General features: G+C 72.3%; 7 protein-coding genes across 7 annotated transcripts; 4 read left to right on the top strand and 3 right to left on the bottom strand.

Moving 5' to 3' along the window:
* Nucleotides 1-2,829: 2,829 nt before the first annotated feature.
* On the top strand, nucleotides 2,830-8,780 carry AURANDRAFT_70687 (hypothetical protein; the record flags this gene model as incomplete). Its single annotated transcript, XM_009035166.1, has 5 exons — nucleotides 2,830-4,060; nucleotides 4,123-4,323; nucleotides 4,491-4,750; nucleotides 4,901-5,739; nucleotides 5,868-8,780. 5 exons carry the CDS (start codon nucleotides 3,024-3,026, stop codon nucleotides 8,778-8,780), a joined length of 5,250 nt encoding a protein of 1,749 aa, XP_009033414.1.
* Nucleotides 8,781-10,795: 2,015 nt separating this feature from the next.
* Nucleotides 10,796-12,304, bottom strand: AURANDRAFT_61173 (hypothetical protein; the record flags this gene model as incomplete). Its single annotated transcript, XM_009034778.1, has 1 exon — nucleotides 10,796-12,304. The coding sequence occupies one exon, from the start codon at nucleotides 12,302-12,304 to the stop codon at nucleotides 10,796-10,798; it is 1,509 nt and encodes a 502-aa protein (XP_009033026.1).
* Nucleotides 12,305-12,915: 611 nt separating this feature from the next.
* On the top strand, nucleotides 12,916-13,113 carry AURANDRAFT_9521 (hypothetical protein; the record flags this gene model as incomplete). The annotated part of the gene is made up of 1 exon (XM_009034658.1): nucleotides 12,916-13,113. A coding segment is annotated over one exon (198 nt), but the record flags the coding sequence as incomplete, so codon positions are not given.
* A 438-nt stretch (nucleotides 13,114-13,551) lies between these two features.
* AURANDRAFT_3042 (hypothetical protein) lies at nucleotides 13,552-14,622 on the top strand (the record flags this gene model as incomplete). The annotated part of the gene is made up of 1 exon (XM_009034577.1): nucleotides 13,552-14,622. A coding segment is annotated over one exon (1,071 nt), but the record flags the coding sequence as incomplete, so codon positions are not given.
* A 168-nt stretch (nucleotides 14,623-14,790) lies between these two features.
* AURANDRAFT_20254 (hypothetical protein) lies at nucleotides 14,791-16,474 on the bottom strand (the record flags this gene model as incomplete). The annotated part of the gene is made up of 2 exons (XM_009034777.1): nucleotides 14,791-15,347; nucleotides 15,547-16,474. 2 exons carry the CDS (start codon nucleotides 16,472-16,474, stop codon nucleotides 14,791-14,793), a joined length of 1,485 nt encoding a protein of 494 aa, XP_009033025.1.
* Nucleotides 16,475-18,395: 1,921 nt separating this feature from the next.
* Nucleotides 18,396-19,352, top strand: AURANDRAFT_19641 (hypothetical protein; the record flags this gene model as incomplete). The annotated part of the gene is made up of 1 exon (XM_009035167.1): nucleotides 18,396-19,352. One exon carries the CDS (start codon nucleotides 18,396-18,398, stop codon nucleotides 19,350-19,352), a length of 957 nt encoding a protein of 318 aa, XP_009033415.1.
* Nucleotides 19,353-22,371: 3,019 nt separating this feature from the next.
* AURANDRAFT_19681 (hypothetical protein) lies at nucleotides 22,372-22,969 on the bottom strand (the record flags this gene model as incomplete). Its single annotated transcript, XM_009034776.1, has 2 exons — nucleotides 22,372-22,637; nucleotides 22,696-22,969. 2 exons carry the CDS (start codon nucleotides 22,967-22,969, stop codon nucleotides 22,372-22,374), a joined length of 540 nt encoding a protein of 179 aa, XP_009033024.1.
* Nucleotides 22,970-23,659: the final 690 nt, after the last annotated feature.

The following is a 23,659-nucleotide window of genomic DNA, read 5'->3' as shown; positions in this document are numbered from 1 at the left end:
CGGGCACGTTGCAGAGGTCCCCCGCGCAGGCGAGGCAGTCCGACAGGAGCGCGTGCTGTTCGTAGTACTCGCTCTTGACGTTCATGCACAGCCGCGGGTCCAGGGGCCCCGGGTCCGGGAAGTCGTAGCCCGCGTGGATCATGTCGGCCAGGAGCATGCGCTCGAAGTCGCTCCAGCAGCCGCCGAGGCCGACGTAGGCCGCGGGCACGGCGCCGGCCGTGAGCGGCTGCACCGCCTTGGTGGGCTCGTTGAAGCCGTTCCAGCCGACGCCGCCGCCCGCAAAGGGCCACGCGTACTCCAAGAGGACGCAGTGCGTGTCGTCCGCGGGGCAGGTGACGATCTCCGAGCTCGGGTCCTGCTGCCACTGGCCCGCGAGGAAGTCGGCGTCGCCCTCGGAGTAGCGCTTCCAGCCCGCGTAGCACCGGAGGCGGCCGTCGTCCTCGGAGGCCGTCGGCGCGGGCGTCGGCGCGGCGGCCGCCGCGAAGGCGACGTCGTCGATAGCGATGTCCCCGGTCCAAAAGTAGGTGAAGCCGCGCCAGCGGATCCGGGTCGTCGCCGCCGGCACCTCCGCGGACTTCTCGTGCCAGCGGTGGCCCTGGTCGTAGACGGTCCGGAAGAGCACCTCCCAGGTCCCGCCGACGAGGCCCTCGAGGTTCATGTACGCGACGCGGTCGCCGTAGGCGTGGAGCTTGAACGTCAGGAGCGCCGGCTCCGCGAGGGCCGCGAAGGCCGGGCTCCGCAGGATGAACGTGTCGTTCGACGTGCCGCTCGCCTCGACGTACGCGAAGCCGTCGTCCGCGTCGCTCCGGTCGCCGAACTCCTTGGGCCCGCTGTTCGGCGTGCCCGTCCGGCCGACGAAGAAGGTCCAGGGCCCGCCGTTGCCCCCGCCGTCCTCGTAGTTGCAGAGGTCCGCGTCGAAGGCGCAGTCGACGGCCGCGACGGCGTCGTCGGGCGGGAGCGCGTAGGCCGCCGCCGCCGGCGTCGGCGCGGCCGTGGCGTTGGCGTCGCCGCTCGACGACGCGCCGTCGCCGTAGCAGCGGTAGTCGAAGACGGAGACGACGGCGTCGGGCGTCGCGAAGCCCTCGCAGGTCGGACCGACGACGGGGCAGTCGGCGATGGACGCGCCGTCGCCGCCGCCCGCGTCGCAGGTCGCGCCCCGGTCGCTCACCGTAAACGTGCAGGCTTGGACGTCGCCGGAGCCGCGGAGCACAAGGGCGTCGCCGTCGTAGAGCGCCCAGCCCATGCCCGCGTGGTACTGGTCGCCCGCCTCGGTCGTCGCGCTTTCGAACGCGTACGTCCGGCCCTCGCTGAGGAGCACGTCGACGACGGCGCAGCCGGTGTCCGTCAGCGTCTCGCTCGTCACGACCTCGCCCGCGGCGTCGAGTATGGACACCGTGTTGCCCAGCCAGGTGAGGGACGCGTAGACGTTGAGCAGCACGAGCGAGAACTTTCGTACGCGCGGGTTCCACGCGGACGCGTTCGCGACCGCGGCCGGCGCGGACCGGTCGCCCCAGGCCGACGTCGCCGCCGGCGCCCGGGGGATCTGCCACCACTTCGCGATGGCCTCGTAGGCCACGGAGTCGGGGAACGCGGCCATCTCGATGTCGACGTCGTCGTCCTTGAGCGTCGAGTGCGTCATCGTCTCCGCGTTGAACCCGGCCCAGTAGGCGTCGTCGAAGCAGCGGTAGACGTTGTCGACGTAGCTGCACGCGCACTCGTTCGCGTCCGGGCAGGGCGCCCAGAGGTCGCAGGCCTCCTCGCCCGAGAAGGCGTCGCGCGTGCACACGGCGCCGCGGATCGCCGGGAAGCCGATCTGCACCGTCTGGCCCGCGAGGGGGTCGTCGACGGTGCTGTAGGGGTAGGTCCAGGCGAAGCCGTCGAAGGCGTAGCGCAGCTCCCAGTCCCCCGCGTAGAGGTCGAGCACCTTGGACTCGCCGAAGAACGAGGACTCGAAGTCGAGTTCGGCCGTCCGGTAGGGCCGCCCGTTGATCTGGACGTCGCCGTCGAAGAGGCACACGGTCTCGGGCGTGCCCCAGTAGTGGTCCGACGCGTGGCAGACGTTCCAGCCCGCCACGGGCTTGACGAGGACCTCGCCGCCGTCCGTCCGCGCGCCCCAGGCCATGGCGCTCTTGTCGAGCCAGCCGTCGTCCAGGGCCGCGGCCATGACCGCCGACGCGACGTCGAGCTTGGACGTGTCGAAGAAGCGGAACTCGACGGGCGTCGTGTCGACGATGCCGCAGTCCGCGCGGCAGCCGACGAACGACGCGGCCTCGCGCTCGTAGGGGTCGGGCTCGTAGTTCGGGTTCTCGTCGCGGGGCTCGCACAGCGCGTCGCCGCACTCGCTGTCCTGGAAGATCATGCCGAGCACGTCGCCGCGCAGGAAGTCCTCGAACGTGTCGAAGTCCAACAAGAAGTCGCGGACGTAGCTCTCGCCGTTCTCCGTCGTCGCGTTCGAGAACCCGAGGAGCGCGTCGCGGATGGCGAAGAACTGGTAGCGCTCCGTGCCCTCGACGCCCCGCTGCAGCGCGATGACCGACATGAAGACGAGGATGTGGACGACGAAGATTATAAGGTTCGCGTACGACGCCAGCATGCCCCGGTCGTGGCGGAGCCGCCGCATGACGTTGCGGCCGATCTTGTCCGCGAAGAAGGACGCGTCGGTCTTGCCCGCCTTGAGCGAGTGCTTCCGCCCGTGCTCCTCCATGTCGATCTCGCCGCGGCGGATCCGGTCCACGAACGCCGTGAAGTGCGGGCTCTGCTCGTTGAAGACGCCGTAGGTCCTAGCGAGGCGCACGGCGATGGCGTGGCCCGCGACCGCGCGGCCCTGGGACCGGTGCGGGCTGCCGTCCTTGGGGAGGATCTGGTCGCGCATGTGGTCCGTGAAGCCCAGGGACTCGAACTCCTCCATGATGAGGCGCGACGGCCGCCGGAAGACCTCCGAGAAGCTCTGAGACCGCGAGAGGCGGGGGGACCACCGCGGCGACGTCGGACGAGGGGCCGCCGGACGAGGGGCCGCGCCCTCGATGTCCAGGGCGACCAGGTTTTTCTTCGAGACGTGTTGCCGCATGGACCCCGAGCGCTCATCCAGGGCGGCGTGGGGCCGGGGCTGGCTCGTGTGGTGGTGGCGGTGCTTCTTGTGCTCGTTGGCGCGGGAGACCGAGCGCCGCATGGACCCCGAGCGCTCATCCATGGCGCCCCCCTCGTTCAATGGCGGCCCATTAGATCGAAAAATGGCTGCCCGTGACAACACGACTCGGGGGCAAGCTGAAGCTGATCTATCCCGGACGTTGAATGAAACGCTCTCTCGAGGAATCGAGGTGGGGCTGCCCCGCGGCCCGGTGGCCGGCGCCGGCGCCATGTCGTCGAAGAAGGTCGACGGCGAGGGCGAGGAGAAGGCGAGCCCCGAGGACGGCGCCTACGAGGAGCCCGACGAGGAGGTGGAGGGCATGAAGGCGGCGCTGACGGCGGCCCAGCGCGAGGACCTCAAGGCGGAGCTCGAGCACGAGATCGCGCAGCTCACGATCAAGAACATCGCGCTCAAGGAGAAGATCGGCAAGGTCGAGAAAGAGATGACCGAGGGCATCACGAGCCGCGAGGCGGTCATCGCGGGCGAGTCCGAGACGACGAAGACGATGAACGAGGACGCCGCGGCGCTCGACGCGGACGCGCGCCTCGAGCAGGACGCGCTGGCCGCGGCGTTGGCCGCGCGGACGGCGGCCAAGGCGAACGCCGTCGCCGAGAGCCGGGCGCGGGTCGAATCGCTCCGCGCGAAGCTCGAGGATCTCCGCGCGTTCCAGCGCGACCACGACCGCCTGTTGCGCGAGATGGCCGACGTGCAGACGCGCCAGGACGCCTTCGAGGCGCAGCACGCGAAGAAGGTCCAGTCGACGACGGCGACCATGGAGGCCAACGCCGTCCGCTGGGCCGGCGAGATGGAGAGCCGGCGACTCGCGGCGACGACGAATTTGCAGGCCAAGATCGAGCGCGACGTCTTCACGCAGTACCACACGATCCAGAACGAGCACAGCCGCATGAAGACGGAGCTCGGGCGCGCGCCGGCGTCCCACCCCCCGGTTCGAGTGTCGCCGGCGAGAGACCCGCCGCCATCGTCGCGCGCGCCAGGTACCAGCAGCACCGCATGAAGCTGATCGCGGCGGCGAACGAGCACCAGCTCCGGCGCACGCGCGTCCTCGAGGCGAAGATCGCGAGCGAGCGCAAGCTCCAGGACGTCATGAGCCGCTGCATCCGCTACCACCGGCGCGTCATCGGCCGCAACCGCGGCTCGACGGTGTCGCTGCCAGGGCAGGACAAGAGTGATTCAACGTCGCTTCAACGTGAGTGTTCCGCGCGCGCGCGTCCCGGAAAAAGCATCCACGCTTCGAGACCGTTCCGAGAGATGATCGCTCGTCAAAAAATCAGCCAAAACGAGTGGAAACCGGCCGAGAGAGGAGCCTTTGAAGTTGGGAATTTCGCACTCTTGTCCTGCCCAGGTCGCTGCTCACGCGCGTCACCGGCGGCGGCTCCCTCGCCATCGACAACGGGCCGGACTCCTTCGCCCCGCCGGAGGAGGGCGACGACCTCAGCCTCGGCGAGCGGTCGTCCACGGTCCAGTCCTTCCTCGGCCGGCCCGCGCGGCCCTCGGGCAAGGCATCGACGCCGCCGATCAAGCACCGCAACCGCAACGTGTTCCTCGGCTTCGCGCCCCGGGACCAGCTCCACCGGCGGCCCTTCGACTCGCCCGACGACGGCGGTCCGGGGATCGCGTAACACCATCGGTGGAAATGCTGCAACCCCCACATCGGAGTTGTTGTTATTGAAGGGGAGACGCCGATGTTGACGCCCGGCAGCGCTACTTGGGTATGCGGGGGGTGGCCCGTCCTGCTATGGTCGTTTGAAGCAGCCCTTCTGTGCGCCATGGCGGCGGCCGGGCCCCAGGCGGCCCCCGAGGCGCTCGCGGTCTACGCCGCGTCGCCGGCGCCGCGCAAGCGCCACTCGCCGCCGAAGAAGCGGAGCGCGGCGGAGAAGCGGCGCGCCGCCGAGGCGGCGGCCGTGGAGCGGACGCGCAAGCTGCTCGCGACGTGGAGCGCGGACATCGCCGCGGAGCGCGCCTACGTGCCCGACGAGGAGTTCATCGACTCCGTGCTCCAGCCCGGCGGGCCGCTGTCGCCGTCGTCCGCCGGCGGCGGCCTCGACTGGACGGCCTTCGTCGCGGGCGGCGACTCGCCGCGCGCGACCGTCGGCGAGCGCATGGCGTCCTACGAGGAGCCGGGCGGCGACGGCGAGGCGAAGCCGTCGTCGGCCGCCGCGGCCCTCTTCTCCGCGAGCCTCAACCCCGCGCGGCGGCGCCGCGCGTCCGTCGCCGCCGGGGACCTGGGCGGCCTCCGGTCCGCGAGCCGCGGCGCGAGCCGCGGCGCGAGCCGCGGAGACTCGCGCCAGAGCGCGGTGTCGAGCCGCGCGGGCACGCCCGCGCGCCTGTCGACGGCGTCGAGCCTCTGCTCGCTGCCCGCGCTGCCCATGGCGCACGAGTCGGAGCCGCGCGCGCGCCGGCTCACGCGGCGCGCGCCGGGCGACGTCGCGGCGCGCGTCGGCGCCGGCGCCAAGCAGGCGACGGCCGCGGCCGTGGCCCGCAAGCGCGCGCGGACCCTGGCGCTCCACTCCTGCGCCAAGGCGCTGCCCAGGGCAGCACAAGAGAGCGACATTCCCAACTTCAAAGGCTCATATCTCGGCCGTTTTCCACTCGTTTCAGCTGATTTTTGAACGGGCGATCATCTCTCGGAACGGTCTCGGAGCGTGGATGCTTTTTCCGGAACGCGCGCGCCCGGAACACTCACGTTGAAGCGACGTTGAATCACCCTTGTGCTGCCCAGGCGCTGCCCGAGCTCGCGCGCGACGGCGGCGTCGTCGCGGGGCCCGCCGTCGCGCGCGTCGCGCGCGCGGCGAACTCGCGGCGCATCCCGCGCCTCGCCACGGAGTTCTGGCGCGCGCGGCCGGCGCTCGCGCCCGAGTCCGTGGACTTTGGCCTGAGCGCGGGCGCCTTCGAGCTCACGGGCGACGAATCGGCGCTACCGGGCTTCCGCCGCGACGACGCCGCGCCCGCGCGGGACGCCGGGCCGGCGACGGCGCTCGCGGACGACGCCGCCCTCGACGCCGCCGCGCGCCGCGCCGCGCGCCACGCGGCGCACAAGCTCGACGGCGTCGCGCTGCACCCGCGGCTCCGGCCGCGCGCGTCGGACGATCGCTACGCGGGCGCGGACGCGACGACGGCCGCGGAGGCGCGCGCGGCGCTGGACCTCGCCGGTTACGGCGCGCGCAAGGGCGCGGCGAGCCGGCGGCGCGACGACCCGCACCACGGGCCGGGGGACCACGAGGCGGCCTTCGCTTTGCAGGGCGCGTACCGGAAGCGGCTCGCGCGCCGCGGCGCGCTCGCGGCGAAGCTCGCGCGCTGGTACCGGCGGGAGGCGGCGCGGGCGGCCTACGAGGGCCACCGCCGCGACGAGTACCTCGCCGCGTGCCACATCCAGAGCTTCGGGGTCGCGTCGCTCCGCCGGGCGCGCGCGAAGATCGCGTCGCGCCGCTACGTCGCCCGGAAGATCTCCGCGGCGTTCCGCCTCTTCTGGCTGCGCAAGGTCGCGAAGCGCCACGCGCGCGAGCGGCGCGACGCGCGGCGCGCGGCCGCGGGCGCGGACGTCGTCGCGTTCCTCCGCGCGTGCCGCCGGAAGCGGTGGCGGCGCCGGCGCCGCGACCGCGTGCTCGACGAGGCGCAGACGCTCCTCGGGTCCAAGTGGCGCGCGAAGCTCGGGGCGAAGCAGTTCCGGGCCATGAAGGCGCGGCTCCAGGCGACGACCATGGGCTACCACCTCCGCCGCGACGTCGCCGTGTCGAAGATCGCGAAGAACTGGCGCTGCTACGCGCAGTACATCTACTTCCCCGCGGCGCACGCGATCCAGATGTTCTGCCGGTCGACGTTCATGCTCAAGATCCTGTGGCGGCGGCGGCGCAACGCCGTCTTCCTCGAGGCCTTCGCGCGCGTCGTCCTCGGCAAGAACCGGCTCTGGGCGCGCTACCGCTACGAGGAGGCCTGGGAGCGGCAGCGCTTCTCGGCCGAGGAGGTCCACGCGCGGCGCGAGGAGCGGGCGGCGCTGAAAACCCTGGACGCGCACCTCGCGGGCCCGCCGGCGAAGCGGCCGCGGCGGCGGACCAAGGTCGGCGACGAGACCGCGGCCGCGCGCGTCGCCGCGCGCCGCGCGCTCCGCGACGCCGCGGCGGCCGTCTTCGACCGCGCCCTGCGCGCCCTGAAGGCCGACGCGCCGCCGGCGCCGCCCTGGGAGCGCGACGGCGCGGCGCGGGGCGACGCGCCCGCGGAGCCCGCGCCGGCCGCGCCGGAGCTCGAGGCGACGGGCGCGCTCGCGAAGCTCCAGCGCGACGTCGACGCCCGGCGCGCCGCCGAGGCCGCGGCGGACGCGGCCGCGGCGGACGCGGGCGCCCCGACCGCGGACGCGCCCCCGGCGTCCGCGGGCGCGGCGGCCCCGGCGTCCGCCGCGGCGCCGCCCGACGACTCTCGCACGTCGATGATGTCGCTCGCGCCCGTCATGGCCGCGCAACCGAAGCCGCGGAAGTCGCGCTTCACGGTGCTGCCCGGCTTCTCCGGGTCGCGGCCGTCCGTCTGGCAGCGCGAGGCCGACGCCGAGGCCGCGGAGCAGCGCGCGCGGGCCGCGGAGCTCTCCGAGGCCGAGCGCGAGGCCGCGGTGCTCGAGTCGGCGCGGCGCAAGTGGTGGGGCCGCACGAACGAGGAGGCGGCCGTCCTGGGGGCGTTCCGGGCCCTCGAGCGCGACCGCCGCCGCGCGGACCGCGCGGCGACGCGGGCCAAGAGGGCCGCGTGGAAGCGCATGACGCCCGAGGAGCGCAGGGCCGAGAAGGCGCTCATCCACAAGCTCGGCAAGGTCGGCGAGCAGGACCTGACGCGCATCAAGGAGCAGGCGAAGAGCCGGCGCAAGGACGACCGGCGCGTCACGCGCGAGGACGAGCGCCGCAAGAGGCGGCTCAGGAAGAAGGAGAAATACGAAGCGAGGCTCGCGAAGCGGCGCGCGAAGCGCGACGCGCGGCGGGAGAAGACGCGCGCCAAGCACGTGAAGCGCTGCGCGAAGCGGTGGCCCAAAATTCACGCGGACGCGGCGTTCGCGGTCCACCTCTTCGCGTGGGAGAAGCGCGTCGAGCGGAGCCGCTTGTTCATGGCCGCCGCGGCGCTCCAGCGCTTCCGGGACCCCAGGGGCCGGCAGCCGGCCTACGCGGCGGCGCCGCCGCCGAAGTTCCGCCGCGCGCGGCGCGACGACGTCGTCCTCGTTGAAACGGCCGTCGCGTGGCTCGCGGACGTCGCCGGCGACGCGGACCTCGCGAGGCCCGTCGAGCCCACGAAGTGCGGCGGCCCCTTCCGCAAGTCGCGGCGCAAGTGCTGGCGCGAGGCCGTCGACGCCGCGGCGCTGCTCAAGGTCCGCAAGGACGCCGCGGACGCGGCGCGCGACGCCGCCGTGGCCGACTTCCGCAAGGTGCGGCCGCCGCGCCAGTGCTGCGCCGCCTGCGGCGCGGGCTTCGGCACGCGCCGCGCGCTCGCGGAGCACCTGTCGACGCAGGGCAAGTGCCCCGAGGACGACCGCGAGCCCGCGGACGTGTTCGTCGTGGGCCTGCGGCCGCCGACGCCGGACTCGCGGCCGCCGACGCCGGGCGACCCGAACGCCGTGCGCTGGCCCGGGTCCTTCCGGGAGTACCTAAGGGACCACCGGTAGGTTGCCGTTGCCGCTTCCCCTTGGCGCCCTCGTCTGTCCCGGGGGCGGCTCCTCGACGCTGCGATGCGCATTTACAGGATCGCGCACCGCCCCTCGTCGTCGTCGGCCGCGTGGAGCGGGATTTCGCCCGCCTCGCGGCGCCGCCGCGCCTCGCGCGCGCGCGCGGTCTCCTGGCGGATCCGCCGCGCGTGCTTGCCCCGCGGCCGGGGCCGCGGCCCCGCGAAGCGCCGCGCCCGCTCCAGCAAGTCCGCGACGAGCGCGTCCTCGCGCGCGCCCGCCCCTAGATTGTCGAGGAGCGCCGGGCCGCCCGCGAAACAATCCAATTCTTCCCGGAGCCCGTCCTCGAGGCCGTCGAGGAAGTCGTCGAGGCCGTGGTCCAGCAGGTCCGCGTGGGTCCAGACGCAGAGCGCGTTGAGGCGCCAGGCGCGGCCCAGCGCGAAGCGCAGCGCGTCCCAGGCGGCGACGTCCGCCGCGCCGACGCGCGACGCGGCGCTGCAGACGTAGAGCGTCGCGAATGTGGGCGCGCGGCCGTTCGCGGCGAGGGCGGCGCCCTCGACGTCCTCGAGGGCGCCGCGGATCGTCGCGACGAGGGCGTTCGTCGGCAGCGCCGGGTCGCCGAAGCCCGGCGTGTCGAGGCAGAGCACGCCGGGGCCGCCGGCGACGCCGCAGGCCCGCGTCACCGACGCCGCGGACCGCCGGCTCTCGAGGCTCGCGCGCGTCAGGCGGTTCGCCGTCGCGCTCTTGCCGCTCCCGACGCAGCCGACGAGGATGACCACGAGGAGGTCCGCGCCGTCGTCCGCCGCGGCGGCGGCGACGGCGGCGGACAGCTCGGCGGCGTCGAGCGGGCCGTCGTCTTCCGGGGGCGCGGCGGCGCGCAGATTCTCGATGTCCGCCGTGTTCGTGCGCGGCGGCACCACGGCGCGTTCCTTGAACGCCTCCGTGTCCATGGCCATGCGTGTTAAAATTATCTAGGCGGCCTCTCTCCTGACAAGGGGTAATAAATAGTATGGGGTGGCAGCTCAACGAGATATTGCCGCGCGAGGTCCTCGTACTGCAACCATGAGATCGCGGGGGAAGGTGCCGCGGGCTGCCCGGACGCAATGGAGGGCCAGGAGGGCGCGCCCGGCGTAGAGGGGCCCCCCACAGCGGACGCGCCGCCCGCGGCCGACGCCGACGTGCCGGGCCACAGGCGGCCGATCGACGCGTCCCAGAAGCGCCGCCTCTGGAAGTTCTTCGACGAGAACTACGTGGGCTGGCGCAGCTCGAACCTACCGAGGGAGGGCGTCGACGAGAAGCTCGACAAGTTCATCACGGAGATCGAGCTCGTGCGCACGCAGGTCTCGAGGCAGCTCACCTCGTGGAAGAAGGCGAAGAACCCGGCCGCCGTCGCGCTCACGCTCGACGTGTTTTCCCGGCGCCGCGTCGTCGCGGGGCCATGATCTCATCGACTGCATCGTAGGCGTCGCGCGAGGACCTCAAGCAGCGCATCGCCGCGCGCATCGGCTGCCTGCGGGACCTCACAGCAGCCGCCCTCGCCGACGCGAAGTCGATGCTCAAGGACGTGACGGCGGCGGCCGACGTCGTCGATCGACTGCTGAAAGATGACGAGCCGGTCCAGGGCGCGGCGGACTTCGGGGACCGCTTCTTCGAGGACCTCATCGACGCCTTGGCAATGACCTCCTCGAAATCTGCGGGCGGCGGCATGGCGGCGTCGAAGGCGTTCTTCGAGCAACGGTTGACGATCATCGACGAGCAGCAGACGCTCTGGAACCAGATGCACTCCGTCACGGACCAGCTCTCGCGGGAGGAGAAGCTGACTATTACCAGGGCCTTTGTCGCCTTCGAGATGGCCGCCTTCGACGGGTTCAAGGAGGCGATCGCCGACGTGGACCTCCCAGACCTCGTCGTCGAAACGGTGGGCCCCGTGCACCTCAAAGACGCGCGCGCGCCCTTGGTCTAGATTTATATCCCCTTGCTCCTGAGCTCGCAAGAGGGCTTTTTGAACTTCAATAACCTTACGCGTCCATGGCGTCGACGGCCGCGGCCGCGGTCTGGAGGTCTCGCTCGCCGCGGTTCGCGTCGAGGCCCCGGACGCCGTCGACGGCGGCCTTCGACGAGCCGCCGGGCGTGTCCGCGAGGATGGACGCCTCGTACGCGAGGTCGTCCTGGCGCACGCGCCAGCGCAGGAGCGCGACGTGGAGCGCGGCGCGGCGCGCCGCGTGCGCCGCGTCGCGCCAGAGGTCGTTCCGCTCGGTCGGGTCGTTTTCGAGGTCGTAGAAGCGGCCCTCGTCGCGCTCGGGAAAATACACGAGCTTGTAGCGCGCCGTGACCACCGCGAAGCCCCGGTAGAGCGCGCCCGCGACGGCCGCCGCGCGCGTCCGCGCCGCGCCCGCGCCGCGGAAGGGCGCGACGAGGTCGTAGCCGGCCATGGACCGCGGCACGCCCGCGCCGGCCGCCGCGAGGATCGTCGCCGTGAGGTCGACCGTCGACGCGAACGTCGCCTCGCCGCCGGCCGGGAGGACGCCGGGCCACCGGGCCAGGAGCGGCACGCGCCAGGACGCCTCGAGGAACGTGTGCTTCGAATTCTGGACGCCGTGGTCGAAGAGCTGCGAGCCGTGGTCCGACGTGAAGAGCACGAGGGTCCGGTCCCGGAGGCCCGCGGCGTCGACGGCGGCGACCGCGCGGCCGACCTGCGCGTCGACGTAGGCGCAGAGCGAGTAGTAGGCGACGCGCTCCGCGTCGACGACCCGCCGGATCAGCGAGCCGTCCGTCGCCCTGACGTAGGGGTGCTTGTAGGTCCGCGTCGACGTGTTGTGCAGCAGGAGCTTCGTCTCCTCCGGGAGCTTCGCGAAGTCGCCCGGCCGGTGGTCCACGGCCGGCAGGTCCGCAATTTTGAACCTGTTCCCCCAGCCCTTCGGGGGCAGGCTCACGGGGTGCGGCGCGAGGAGGCTCACGTGCGCGAACCACGGCCCGTCGCGGCGCGCGGTCTTCAGCTTTTTCACGAAGGCGTCGACGAGGACGGTCTCGAGGAAGTCCTTCTCCTCGATGCGGCACTCGCCGCCGCCGCCGCGGCGCATGTCGAGCGCGTTGCAGCGCCCCTTCGCCTTCGTCTTCGCGTTGACGGGGACGACGACGTCGAGCGACGGCGGCTCGGGCTTGAAGTGCGTCTTGCCGTAGACGGAGCAGTCGTAGCCCGCCTTCTTCAGCAGGTCCGGGTAGACGAGGAGGCCCGGCCGGTACCTCGCCCAGCCGTTCTCGATGACGCCGTGCACGGGCACGTGCACGCCCGTGAGGAGCGACGTCCGGCACGGCGAGCACGACGGCGCGGCCGCGTAGGCCCGCGTCCAGAGCACGCCCTCCGCGCGGAGCGCGTCGAGGCGCGGGCTCAGATTCGTCGCGCCGGCGAGGCCGTAGGCGCCGACGGAGTCGACGCGCTGCTGGTCCGTCGTGATGAGGAGGATGTGCGGCTTCTCCGGTTGGGCCGTCGCGGCGGCGAGGGCGAGGGCGGCGACGAGGGGAAGCATCGCGCCCCGGGGGCACCACACTCGAAGCGTTGCCCCGCCTCTCACGTACGCACGACTCCTCGCTCGGCGCGCGCGCGCGAGACCGCTCGTCTTGTGGAGGTGATCAGTGGTGATCGCGCGGCGCGAGACCTCTCGTCTTGTGGAGGTGATCAGTGGTGCCACTGGTGATCGGCGACCGAATCAGAGCCGACGGCCGTCCTCACGCTCGAGAGTTGAACCAGACCAGACCACTGAACATGGTGCGTTCGCGCTTGTGCGCGGTCGCGGTGGTCCTCTCCTGGCGGTATGCCGCGTCTTTCGTCGCGCCGGCGCCCCGCGCCGTCGCGCGGCCGCGCAGCATCGCCGTCGCGCGGCCGCGGAGCGTCGCCGTCCTCTCCATGACCGCGGCGACGGCGAGCGACGACGACGCGGCGCCGCCGCGCGCGACGACGGCGCTGGCCAAGTTCGGGCGCTGGCGCAAGCGCGTCGGCTGGCGCGCCGTGGCGGCGGGCGCGGGCGTCGGCCTGTCGCTGCTCTGGGGCGCGCGCGCGGCGATCGGCGCGTTCTACGGCGAGAGCTTCCTCGCCGAGGCCGTGGGCTCGCTCCTCCGCGCGGGCGCGCGGCGGGACGCGCTCCTGCTCCTGACGACCTTCGCGCTGGCGATCCCGACGCTGAAGAGCGCGGGCGCGTCGCCGATCCTCGGGTTCCTCGCGACGGGCGTCGCGCTCGGCCCGCACGGCCTCGGCGTCATCAGCGACTTAAGGACGACGGAGGCGCTCGCGGAGCTGGGGGTCGTCTTCTTCCTCTTCGAGATGGGTTTAGAGCTGAGCCTGGAGCGGCTGAGCGCCCTGAAGCGCGAGATCCTGGGGATCGGCGTGGGCCAGATGGCCGCGACGACGGCCGCGCTCGCGTCGCTCGCGGGCTGGTGCCTCCGGACGGGCGCGGGCGCGCCGCTGGACCTCGGCGCCCAGCTCGTCGTCGGCGCGTCGCTGGCGCTGTCGTCGAGCGCCTTCGCGCTCCAGCTGCTGCGCGACAAGGACGATTTGGCGACGGCGCACGGCCGCGCGGCGCTCGGCGTCTTACTGCTCCAGGACCTCGCGGTCGTGCCGCTGCTCGTCGTCATCCCGCTCCTCGCCTCGGGCGGCGCGGGCATCGGGGGCGGCGCCGTCGCCGGCGCCGTGCTGGGCGCCGCCGTCAAGGGCCTCGTGTCCCTCGCGGCCGTCGAGCTCATCGGCAAGCGCGCGATCGACTCGTTGTTCTACTTCGCGGCGCAGTCGCGGAGCCAGGAGGCGTTCCTCGCCGTCGTCCTGCTCACGGTCCTCGCCATGTCGGCGACGACGGAGGCCGTGGGCCTGTCGGCGACGCTCGGCGCGTTCCTCGCGGGCGTGTCGCTCAGCGAGACGCGGTACCGGTACCAGGTCGAGGCGGACGTCGCGCCCTTCCGGGGCATGCTCCTGGGCCTCTTCTTCGTCACGGTGGGGTTCTCCATCGACCCGCGGCTCATCGTCGAGAAGCCCCTCGCCGTCGCCGCGGCGACGGGCGGCCTCGTCGCGACGAAGGCCGTTGTCCTCGCAAGCCTCGGCCTCGCGTTCCGCGTGCCGGCGTCCGCGGCGCTCCGCGCGGGCCTGCTCCTGGGCCCGGGCGGCGAGTTCGGCTTCGTGGCCTTTGGGCTCGCGACGAAGTTCCTCGTGCTGGACGCGGCGACGGCCGAGTTCCTGCGGACGACGACGGCGCTGTCGATGGCTTTGACGCCCGTGCTCGCGTCCGCGGGCGAGCGGCTCCAGGAGCCCGTGAACAACTGGGCGGCCAAGCTCGCGCGGCGCACGCGGCGCGAGCGCGACGACGAGGCCGCGGTGCTCGCGTCGAAGCAGGGCGACGACCTCGTCGTCGTCTGCGGCTACGGCCGCGTCGGCCGCGTCGTCTGCGAGCTTTTGGACGCGAAGCTCCAGCGCTACGTCGTCTTCGACCTGGACCCCCAGAAGGCGACGGACGCGCGGGCGCGGGGTTTGCCCGTGTTCTTCGGCGATCTAGGGCGCCAGGAGGTGCTCGAGTACTTCAAGGTCGGCGCGGCGAAGATCGTCGTCGTCGCTACGCAGGACCGCCGCGCGACGAACCGCGTCGTCGTCGCGCTGCGGCGCCTCTACCCGGATTTGGAGATCATCGCGCGCGCCGAGAACCGGGACCACCAGCGGCGCCTGAGCAAGATGCTGGGGGTGGTGGCCATGGTGCCCGCGCTGCCCGAGGACTCGCGGTTCCTCACGCTGCCGTTCGGCGGCGCGGTGCTCCGCGCGCTCAACTACGACCAGAGCGACGTCGACATGCTCATCGAGGAGAGCCGGCGCAGCGCTCTGGGCATCATGTCGGGCTCGACGGACACGCTCGTCGCCGAGGAGCAGTCGTCCATGCTCGAGCAGCTCGGCATGAACGACGGCGAGGCCGCCGTCGTCGACGTCGGCGACGAGGCGGAGGAGGAGCCCAAGGTCGCGGCCTAATGATAGCGTTAGGTCCTAGCACTGGAGCTTCGCCGACGCCCAGCCCTTGCCCGGGTCGGCCCAGAACGGGTCGGGCCCGTCGACGTCGACGGCCTTCGTGACGTCCGCGAAGTGCTCGTAGGCGGCCTTGCAGAGCTTGATCGTGTAGAAGACGTCGTCGGAGCCCATCATCTCGCGGCAGGAGTGCATGCTCAGCTGGGGCGGGCCCACGTCGACCGTGCGCATGCCCGTGAGCGCCGCGGTGATGGGCCCGATCGTCGTGCCGCAGCCGCTGTCCGCCTTGACGGCGAAGTCCTGCGTCGGCACGTCGGCCCGGGCGGCGAACTCGCGGACCATGACGGCGCCGACGGCGTTCGTCGCGTAGCGCTGGTTCGCGTTGTGCTTGATGACGAGGCCGCCCTGGAGCTTGGGCCCGTGCTTCGGGTCGTGGCGCTCCGCGTAGTTGGGGTGGACGCCGTGGGCCATGTCGCTCGAGATCTGGAGGGACCGGGCGACGAAGGCGTGCTCGTCGCGGCCCTCGAGCGCCGCGTAGGCGCGGCTGAGCACGTCCTTGAACGCGGGCGAGTTCGCGCCTGTGTGGAAATCAAATCTTCGACCCGACTTCAATGTGCGCGTAATCGAACGGTTTGGACCAGACTACTTCGCTGTGCTTCGAGAACTCGACGAGAGCAATCGATTCGTCCAAAAATCAGCCGAATCGACGTCGATTTGACCGAGCTAGAGAATTCTCAAGTTTGGTCAGGACCACCCAAACCAGTGGTCGGTTTCCACACAGGTTCGCGCCCTGCGCTGAGAGGGAGCCGACCTCCTCGTGGTCGAACATGGTGAGCATGCGCAGCGACGCGTCCGCGGCCAGCGACCCCGCGGCCTCGATCAACGCCTGCGTGCCGCAGTAGCACGACGCCTGGTTGTCGAGGCGGCCCGAGGAGACGAACTCCTCGTGGATGCCGATGAGCTGCGCGGGCTGCGTGTCCCCGAGCTGGAGCTCGAGCTCGAGGACGTCGCCCGGCGCGCAGCCGAGGTAGGCCGCCGCCAGGCCGACGACGGCGGCGTCGTGGCGCTCCAGCGCGCCGCCGGTGGAAGGCGGATCCGGCGGGTCGTCGGGGCCGCCGGCCGCCGCGAGCGCGTCGCGGATGCCGGACGCGAGCATGGGCGGCAGGTGGCTCTGCAGGTTCGGCTTGAACGTCGACCGCTCGTCGCCGACGCTCAGGTGGATGGCGAGCGTCGGGATGCGGCAGATGGGCTTGCCGAGGTCGACCAACGCGTGCGTCGGCCGGCCGCCCTTGGCGTAGAGCGCGCGGCCCACGAGGGTCAGGTCGCGGTCGAACCAGCTGTGCCAGATGCCCCCGCCGTAGCCGACGACGCCCATCATCTTCGCGCCCGCCTTCTCCAGCTTCGAGCAGGGCTTGAGCTTCGGGCACGGGCTGTCGGTGTGCGCGCCGACGACGATCGCGCCGGACGTCGCCTCGTCGAAGGCGCCGCCGACGGCGAAGGCGAGGAGGCTCGACCCGTTGCGCGTCACGAAGTAGGACCCGCCGGGCTTGACGGCCCCGGCCCAGGGCCGGCGCTCGTCGAGCTCCTCGAACCCGGCGTCGAGGAGGCGCCGGCGCACCTCGGCGACGCAGTGGAAGGCGCTCACGGCGGCGTTGAGGTAGGAGACGACGTCCGCGTCGTACTCGCGGGTCGCCGTGCGGACCATGGCGGCGGGCTGGCGGCGCGCGGGGTGCTTCTGGTTCTCCTCTTGCTCCTGGCGTCGCGAGCTCGGCAGGTTTGGACGGTTGATGACAATGTCTAAATGATGTGTGTGTGCGCTTTCAAAGCAAAAACGATGGTCATCGACTTGTGCCTCAGTGACGACGATGCCGGGGCCAGCGTGCCGCGCGTCTCCAAGAGCACGGAGGGTGCGATTGACCTGTGCTCGTCGTCGGACGACGAGGCGCCGCCGCCGGCGAAACGCGCCAAGGTCGAGGGCGCCAAGGTCGAGGGCGCCAAGGTCGAGGGCGCGCCGCTCGCGCCGCGCGTGCGCGACGACGACGACGACGACGAGGACTGCTTCGCGGTGGCGGCGCCGCCCGCGCGCGCGGCGCCGCCCGCAGCCGCGCTCGGCGACGACGAGGACATCGTCATCACGTCCCATTCGGGCGCGCTGTCGGACTTCCCGCACAGCCGCGAGCACCAGCGTCCTGTGGCGGTGACGATTTTCGAGAGATTTGACCGGGAAAAACGACGAAAAATCGTTACCGACATGCTTGGTAGGCGAGCACTGCACGGCGTTCCCCCAGGCGTTGGACGCGTCCAAGTTCTGCCCGAACTGCTACTGCTACGTCTGCGACGGCCCCGCGAGCGCGTGCGCGTCCTGGAGCTCGCACTGCGCGGCGACGCACGGCTCGCAGCGCTGGCGCGACGCGCGCGCGGACCACGCGCGCGGCGCGGCCTGCTCCGAGGAGGAGGCGTCGGCGCTCGCGGCGCGCGCGACGACGAGCGCGGCCGTCGCCGTCGCGCTCGCGCCGGCGGGCGGCCTCGCGGCCGTGCTCGCGGCCGTGCAGCAGGTCTACCCCGAGGAGCTCGCCGAGCCCGCGGGCTTCAGCGCCGCGTTCAAGCTCCGGCCCTACCAGCGCCAGAGCCTCGCGTTCTGCGTCAACGCGGAGCGGCAGACGGGCGCGAGCCCGCCGCCGCCGGGCGCCGGCGGCGAGCGCGGCGGCTGGCTCTGCGACGAGGTCGGCATGGGCAAGACGGCCGTCGTCGTCGCGCTCGCGCTCGCGTGCCCCGCGGCCGGCGCGCGGCCGGGCGACGCCGAGTGGGCGGCCGTGCGCACGGCGCTCACCTGGAAGCGGCGGCCCGCGGAGTTCCTCGGCTCCTGGCGGAACCGCATCCCGAACCCGGCCTACGGCCGCTGGTTACCGCCGCCCCGCGTCGCGACGACGCTCCGCCTCAAGACGACCCTCGTGCTGACGAACGTCAGCCTCGTCGGCCAGTGGGAGGACGAGATCAAGAAGTTCGCGCCGGGCCTCGTCGTCGCGCGGTTCTACGGCTCCGACAAGCTCTCGCCGAAGAAGCTCGCGGACTGGCGCGACGTCGACGTGCTCGTGTCGACGTTCACGACGAAGTTCAAGGTGCCGAACGTCTTCGGCGACCTGCTCGTCGACTCCCTGCGATTCCACCGCATCGTCGTCGACGAGATCCACCTCACGTTCCAGTCCGCGGACTTCCGCCAGCTCAAGGCCGACCGCAAGTGGGCAGTGACGGGCACGCCGATGACGACGGCCGTCGACCACCTCTCGCGGAGCGCGTCGTTCCTCGGCGTCCACGGCCAGATCTCGGGGCAGATGCAGGCCTACCGGCGCGCGTTCGAGACGCCCGGCGCGGACTGCGTGCTCGCGAGGAAGAAGCAGGACGCCTTCGACGGGCTCGTCGCCGCGCTGAAGCTCCGCATGATCCGCCACACGAAGGCCATGCGCCTCGGCGGCGCCGTCGCGCTCGCGCTGCCCGACGAGCTCGCGGCGACGGTGGCGCTCGACTTCTCGGACCGGGAGCGGGCGGCCTACAGGGAGGACTACGCCCTCGGCGCCCACCGGCGCAACCGCATCAGGGGCGGCGGCGCGACGAAGTTCACCGTCGAGATGACGCTGGCGAAGTCGCGCCACGCGTGCCAGCGGTCCAAGGCGAAGCGCGCGGCGCTCCTCGCCGACCTCGAGGCGCGCCGCGGCCGCGCGCGCGGCTGCCGCGCCGTCATCTTCACGGAGTACAAGGACGTCCACGCGGAGCTCGTCCGCGACCTCCGCCAGACGTTCCCGAGCTTCCGCGTCTTCGAGTTCTCGGGCGGCACGGACGCAAACGTGCGCCACCGGTCCATCCGCGAGTTCCAGGCCGACGAGGGCCCACCGGACCGCATCTTCGTCATCACCATGCGCGCGGGCTCCGTCGGCATCACGCTCACGGCCGCGGACGTCGTCTACCTCCTCGGGCCCTGCGTCGACCCCGCCGACGAGGTCCAGGCCGCGGGGCGCATCCACCGCCTCGGCCAGTCCAGCGACGTCCTCATCAAGAAGTTCGTCGTCAACGGCACCGTCGAAGCGTCCATCTGCGAGCTCCACGACAAGATCAAGGCCGGCGCGCTCGCGCTCGACAGCGCCAACGTCTCCCGCGCGGCCGCGACGCTCCTCTGCAGGCAAGTAAGGTCGTTCGTAAGGGCGAAAGGGGTACTTAAGGAGCGCGCGAGCCTACTCGTCGTCGGCGTCCTCGTCGAGGCGCTTCTCGAGCTTGTCGAGGCACGCCTCGCAGACGCGGCCGCCGGACCAGGACTCCTGGAGGAGCGCGCGGAACGAGGCCTGGCCGCGCGGCGATGCGCAGGAGTCGCGAAGAGCGGGAGCGAGCTTTCTGAGCTGGCCCTTGCGGGATTGCTCGTGGCAGCCGTCGCAGATGAAATTCGCACACCCGACGCTGCCGCGGCAGCGCGTCATGGCCAAATCCGTCATGGCGTCGATGTCGTCGCCGCACTCGCCGCAGCGCGGCGGCGGCGGGGGCGGCGGCACGGCGAGCGTCGGTCGCGATACGGGCTCGTCGTCGTCGAGGCGTAGCATGGGCGGCCGCTTGACCTCGGGCATCGCGGCCATGACGGGGACCTTCGGCGTCACGACGGGCACCTTGCGGTTCTTCGGCGGCGGCAGGCCGTCGTAGAGGCCCTCGTGGAGCTCGAGGCCCTCGCGGCGGCCGTCGGTGTCGAAGGACTGGACGCGCGGGCGCTTCGGCTCGGTCTTGTCGAACGACTCGATGCGCGGGCGCTGGATGGGCGACACGCAGGTTACAGGCGCGCCGAACATGACGCTCAGCTGGCGCTTCGGGTCGAGCATGGTGGTAGGCTGTTGGCGTGCTAGTGTCAGGGCGTGGTGGGCTGGGGCGTCAAGGCGCTCCACACGCCGCCTTCTGATCGTGTTGTGATCGTGTTGTTCGGCCGATCGGAGAGCTCAAGCGGTGGAGAGAGAGAGGTGTCCTTGACGTGCACCCTCCAGGGTCGCTCAGCAGATTTGCCCCGCGGACTGAGGCCGCCCCTAGTTAACGGGCAGGGGACACGGCCCACCGCCGGATTGCGGCACCATCCCCCAGTGGTTGAACTCCGCGGGGCAGCCGGCGAGGGGCGAGAACGCGAAGGTCGCCGGCGGCGCCCGCGCCGAGTAGAGGGCGGCGGTTTCGGACGGCGCGAGGCCCGCGATCTCCACAATTTCCCCGCCGATCTCCTCGAAGGTCGCGGCGCCCCTGATCGCCAAAGGGCGCGCCAGGCTCATCCGGACGCGGAAGGCGCCCGAGGATTTCCAGGCCGGCGCCTCGACGGCGACGAGCGCCGTCCGGGTGACGAAGTGCGTCGCGTTGCTCGAGACCAGCTCGCGCTTGCCGGATACGACGGCGCCCGTCCGCGTCGCGAGGCGGTAGAATTGGGCCGTCGCGGCGCGCGCGGGCGCGGCGGCGTAGTCGCCGGCGTCGAGGCGGACGACGTCGTCGATCCCGGGGAAGACGGCGACGACGCCGTCGCGCGCGTCCAGGAACCAGTTGCCCACGGCCCACGCGGCCGCGTAGGGCGTCTCCGTGCAGGAGCCCGCGGCGCCCTCGCGGTACCACGTCGAGCCCTCGACGCGGCGGTCGAGGAGGTAGGTCACGTTGTCGAAGGCCGCGGCGTTCTGGCCCATGAGCACGTTCATGGCCGACGCGGCGGGCCGATAGAACATGGAGTCCTCCTCGGGCGTCGCGAGCCACAGGTCCACGGAGCTCCGCGCCGTCGCGAGCTGCGACGCGTTGTTCAGGTCGAGGAGCCCGAGGGGCCAGATGGACATGAGGTGCGAGTAGTGGCGGTGCGGCGTCCCGTAGGGCACGCCCGCGTAGATCTCGAGCGTGTCCGTCGCGTCGTCGATGGGGAACCACGTGAGGCGCTCGAGCGTCTCGCGCCAGGCCGCCGCGCGGGGACCGCCGCAGCCGCGTTCCAGGGCCGTCGCGAGGCCCCAGCGGTAGAGCGCGACGTCGTAGTTCGCGTCCGCGCCAACGGCGCCGGGGTACTCGGGCGAGAACGTCGGCGGGAGGTGGATCGTCGCCCCGTCGTCGACTTGGAAGTGCGCGTAGAATTGGAGCGCGCGGTCGAGGAGGGGGCAAAGCACCTCCGTCGCCAACGTCTCGTTGCCGTAGGCGCTCGCGTGCCGATCCACGAGCTCGAGCGTCCAGAGCAGGTTGCCGACCGCCGTCGGCGGCTGCGTCGAGCACGCGCCGTCCGGCGACACGACGGGATCCCAATTGCAGGTCTCGTTGCCCGACAGCGAGCTCGCGCCGTTGGGCGCCGCCGCGCTGTCGTGGCGCCACGCGGGCGGCGCGTTCGAGGCGAGGTTCCCCGCGTTCGAGAGCCGCTCGACGTAGTCCGGGAGCGTCCGGCTCAGGCCGGGCCGGTTCGCCTCGATCGGGAAGTAGTAGGTCTGCTGGATGTTCAGATCCCAGTGGACGTCGGGCCACGGCGTGCCCTCCACGTACCAGGGGCCGAGGAGGTCGTGGACGCCCCGGCCCTCGCGCGCGCCGCTCGCGAACTTGAAGAGCTGGACGTACCAGAACGCCTCGAGCCGCGAGTGGTCCAGGGTCACCCACCCGCCCGCGGGCCACCACGCCGCCCACCACGCCTCGTGCGCCGCCCGCAGCGCGCCCGTCGGGCCCGCCGCCACCGCCTTGGTCGCCTCCGCGGCCGCGGCCGCGGCCGCGGCCGCGCGCGACGCGCGGACGCTCGACAGCGCGACGACGCGGACCGTCGTCCCGTTTTCGGCCTGGACGCGCGCGATGGCCGTCGCGTGGGCGGTCCCCTTGGCCGGCAGGTGCGGCTGGACGACGACGTCGAGGTCGCCGCCGCCGGGGAGCGACGACGCGTTCGCCCGCTCGAACGGCGGATCGCCGAGGCAGCGCGAGCAGCGCTCCCGGGTCAGGTCCGCGGGCACCCAGACCATGTCGGGCGCGTCGCCGTCCCCGACGCCCCAGGTCTCGACGACGACGACGTCCGCGACGTCGTAGGCCGCGGACGCCCAGATGCCGACGCCGAAGCCGCCGCCGGAGGCCGTCGTCGTCACGTCCAGCGCCGCGCGCGCGGCGTGCAGGTCCACGCGCCCGACGGCGAGGATCGGCGCCTCGTCCTTCGAGCCCCAGGTGAGCTCGAAGTGGCCGCTCGGCAGCCGCGGCTGGTCGTGGACAAAGTCGTTCGTGTAGTACGTCTTGTTCCGCGCGAGCACGGACGGCGGCGTCACGAGGTCCGGCGTGCGGTCGTCCCAGAGCGACTTCTTCGAGACCTCGAGCCGGAGGAGGGCCGGCTCCGGGCTCCAGAGCATGAAGCCCAGGTCGCCGTTGCCGCCGAACAAACTCTCGACCCACTCCTCGGGGCGCCGCGTCCTGTTCGCCGCCGAGCTGCCCCAGCGCCACGTCGGATCGCTCCGCGCCAGGAACGCGGGAAAGTCGACGTCGAGCCCGATCGGCGACGTCGCCGCTGCAACGGCCGTGACGAGCATGCATGCCAGAACACGGATCGCCATCATCATTGCAGCCCCGAGAGAGCAACGTGCCTTCAGTTTACGAAGAGCTACCTCAGCCGTAGCAGCGGATGGCCGTGCAGACGCCCTTCTCGTGGCTCTGGCCGAGCTTGGCGAGGTAGTGCTGGTGGTAGTCCTCCGCGGGCCAGAAGTGCTGCGCGGGGAGGACCTCCGTCGCGATCTCCGCGGAGTACTTCTCCTGGATCTTGGCCTTGGACTTGAGGGCGATGGCCTTCTGCTCGTTCGTGAGGAAGTAGATGCCGGAGCGGTACTGCGTACCGTAGTCGTTGCCCTGGTGGTCCTTGGCCGTCGGGTCCATGCCTGCGCGGGCGCGGCGGTTATACTAGTAGGTCCGTCGGCTCGGGACGAGGCGACGCACGATCCCAGAGCACGGTCAGCAGCTCCTCGTAGGAGATCTCGGCCTTCCTGAAGACGACGTGCACGGCCTCCGTGTGGCCCGTGACGCCGGAGCAGACCTCCTCGTAGGTCGGGTTGCTGAAGCGGCCCATCGTGTAGCCGACGGTGGTCCTCACGACGCCGGGCACGCGCTGGAACGCGAGCTGGACGCCCCAGAAGCAGCCCGCGGCGAAGACGGCCTGCTCCGTCTCCGGCACGCGCGCCGGATCCTTGAGCACCTCCTTCTTCAACACCATGGCGGCGTCGGGGCCGAAGGGCTTGGGCACGCTGCCCCCGTTGCCCATCGCCCGGGCGCTCCGGCGAGGTCCGATGGTCGGATCGGCGGCGCGGAGCGGTCACGGGACGGCGAACCCGTCGGACCGCATCCGTCGGACCGCTCCCCGCGCGCGGCCGACGCCGAGACCCGACACGGACCGGCGGGATGTTGCGCCCGAGGAAGGTGGGCAGCCTCGAAGTGGTTCAACCCACGCGCTTGAAGTTTATAAAAAATTGGCCGCGACGGGGCTCCGGGCCCGCGGGCTCACTTGGCCTTCGGGGCGGGGATGCCGAGGGAGACGCGCGCGACCGTGGGCTTCCGCTTCGCGGCCGTGGGCGACGTCGTCGGCGAGATGTCGAGCTTGATGCCCGCCTTGGCCTTCGGCGACGTCGCGGGCGACGTAGCGGGCGAGCAGTCGAGGGAGATGCGCGCCGCCGTCGGCGAGAAGGCGTTCGACGGCGGCGTGACGTCGAGGCGAAAGGTGCTCGTGCGCGGCGTCGACGCGTTCGACGACGGCGGCGACGGCACGTCGAGGCGGAGCGTGGACACGCGCGGCGTCGCCGCGGGCGGCGGCGGCGGCGGCGCGCCGAGCTTGATGGACGCGCGCGACGGCGCCGGGGCGTCGAGGGCGATCGACGCGCGGCCCGGCGACGCGGGCGTGACGACGGGC

The sequence above is a fragment of the Aureococcus anophagefferens genome (assembly GCF_000186865.1).
Source record: "Aureococcus anophagefferens unplaced genomic scaffold AURANscaffold_2, whole genome shotgun sequence".
NCBI classification, from domain to species: domain Eukaryota; class Pelagophyceae; order Pelagomonadales; family Pelagomonadaceae; genus Aureococcus; species Aureococcus anophagefferens.
Note: the sequence above shows the minus strand (reverse complement) of the source record. Positions and strands in the feature narration are given on the sequence as shown.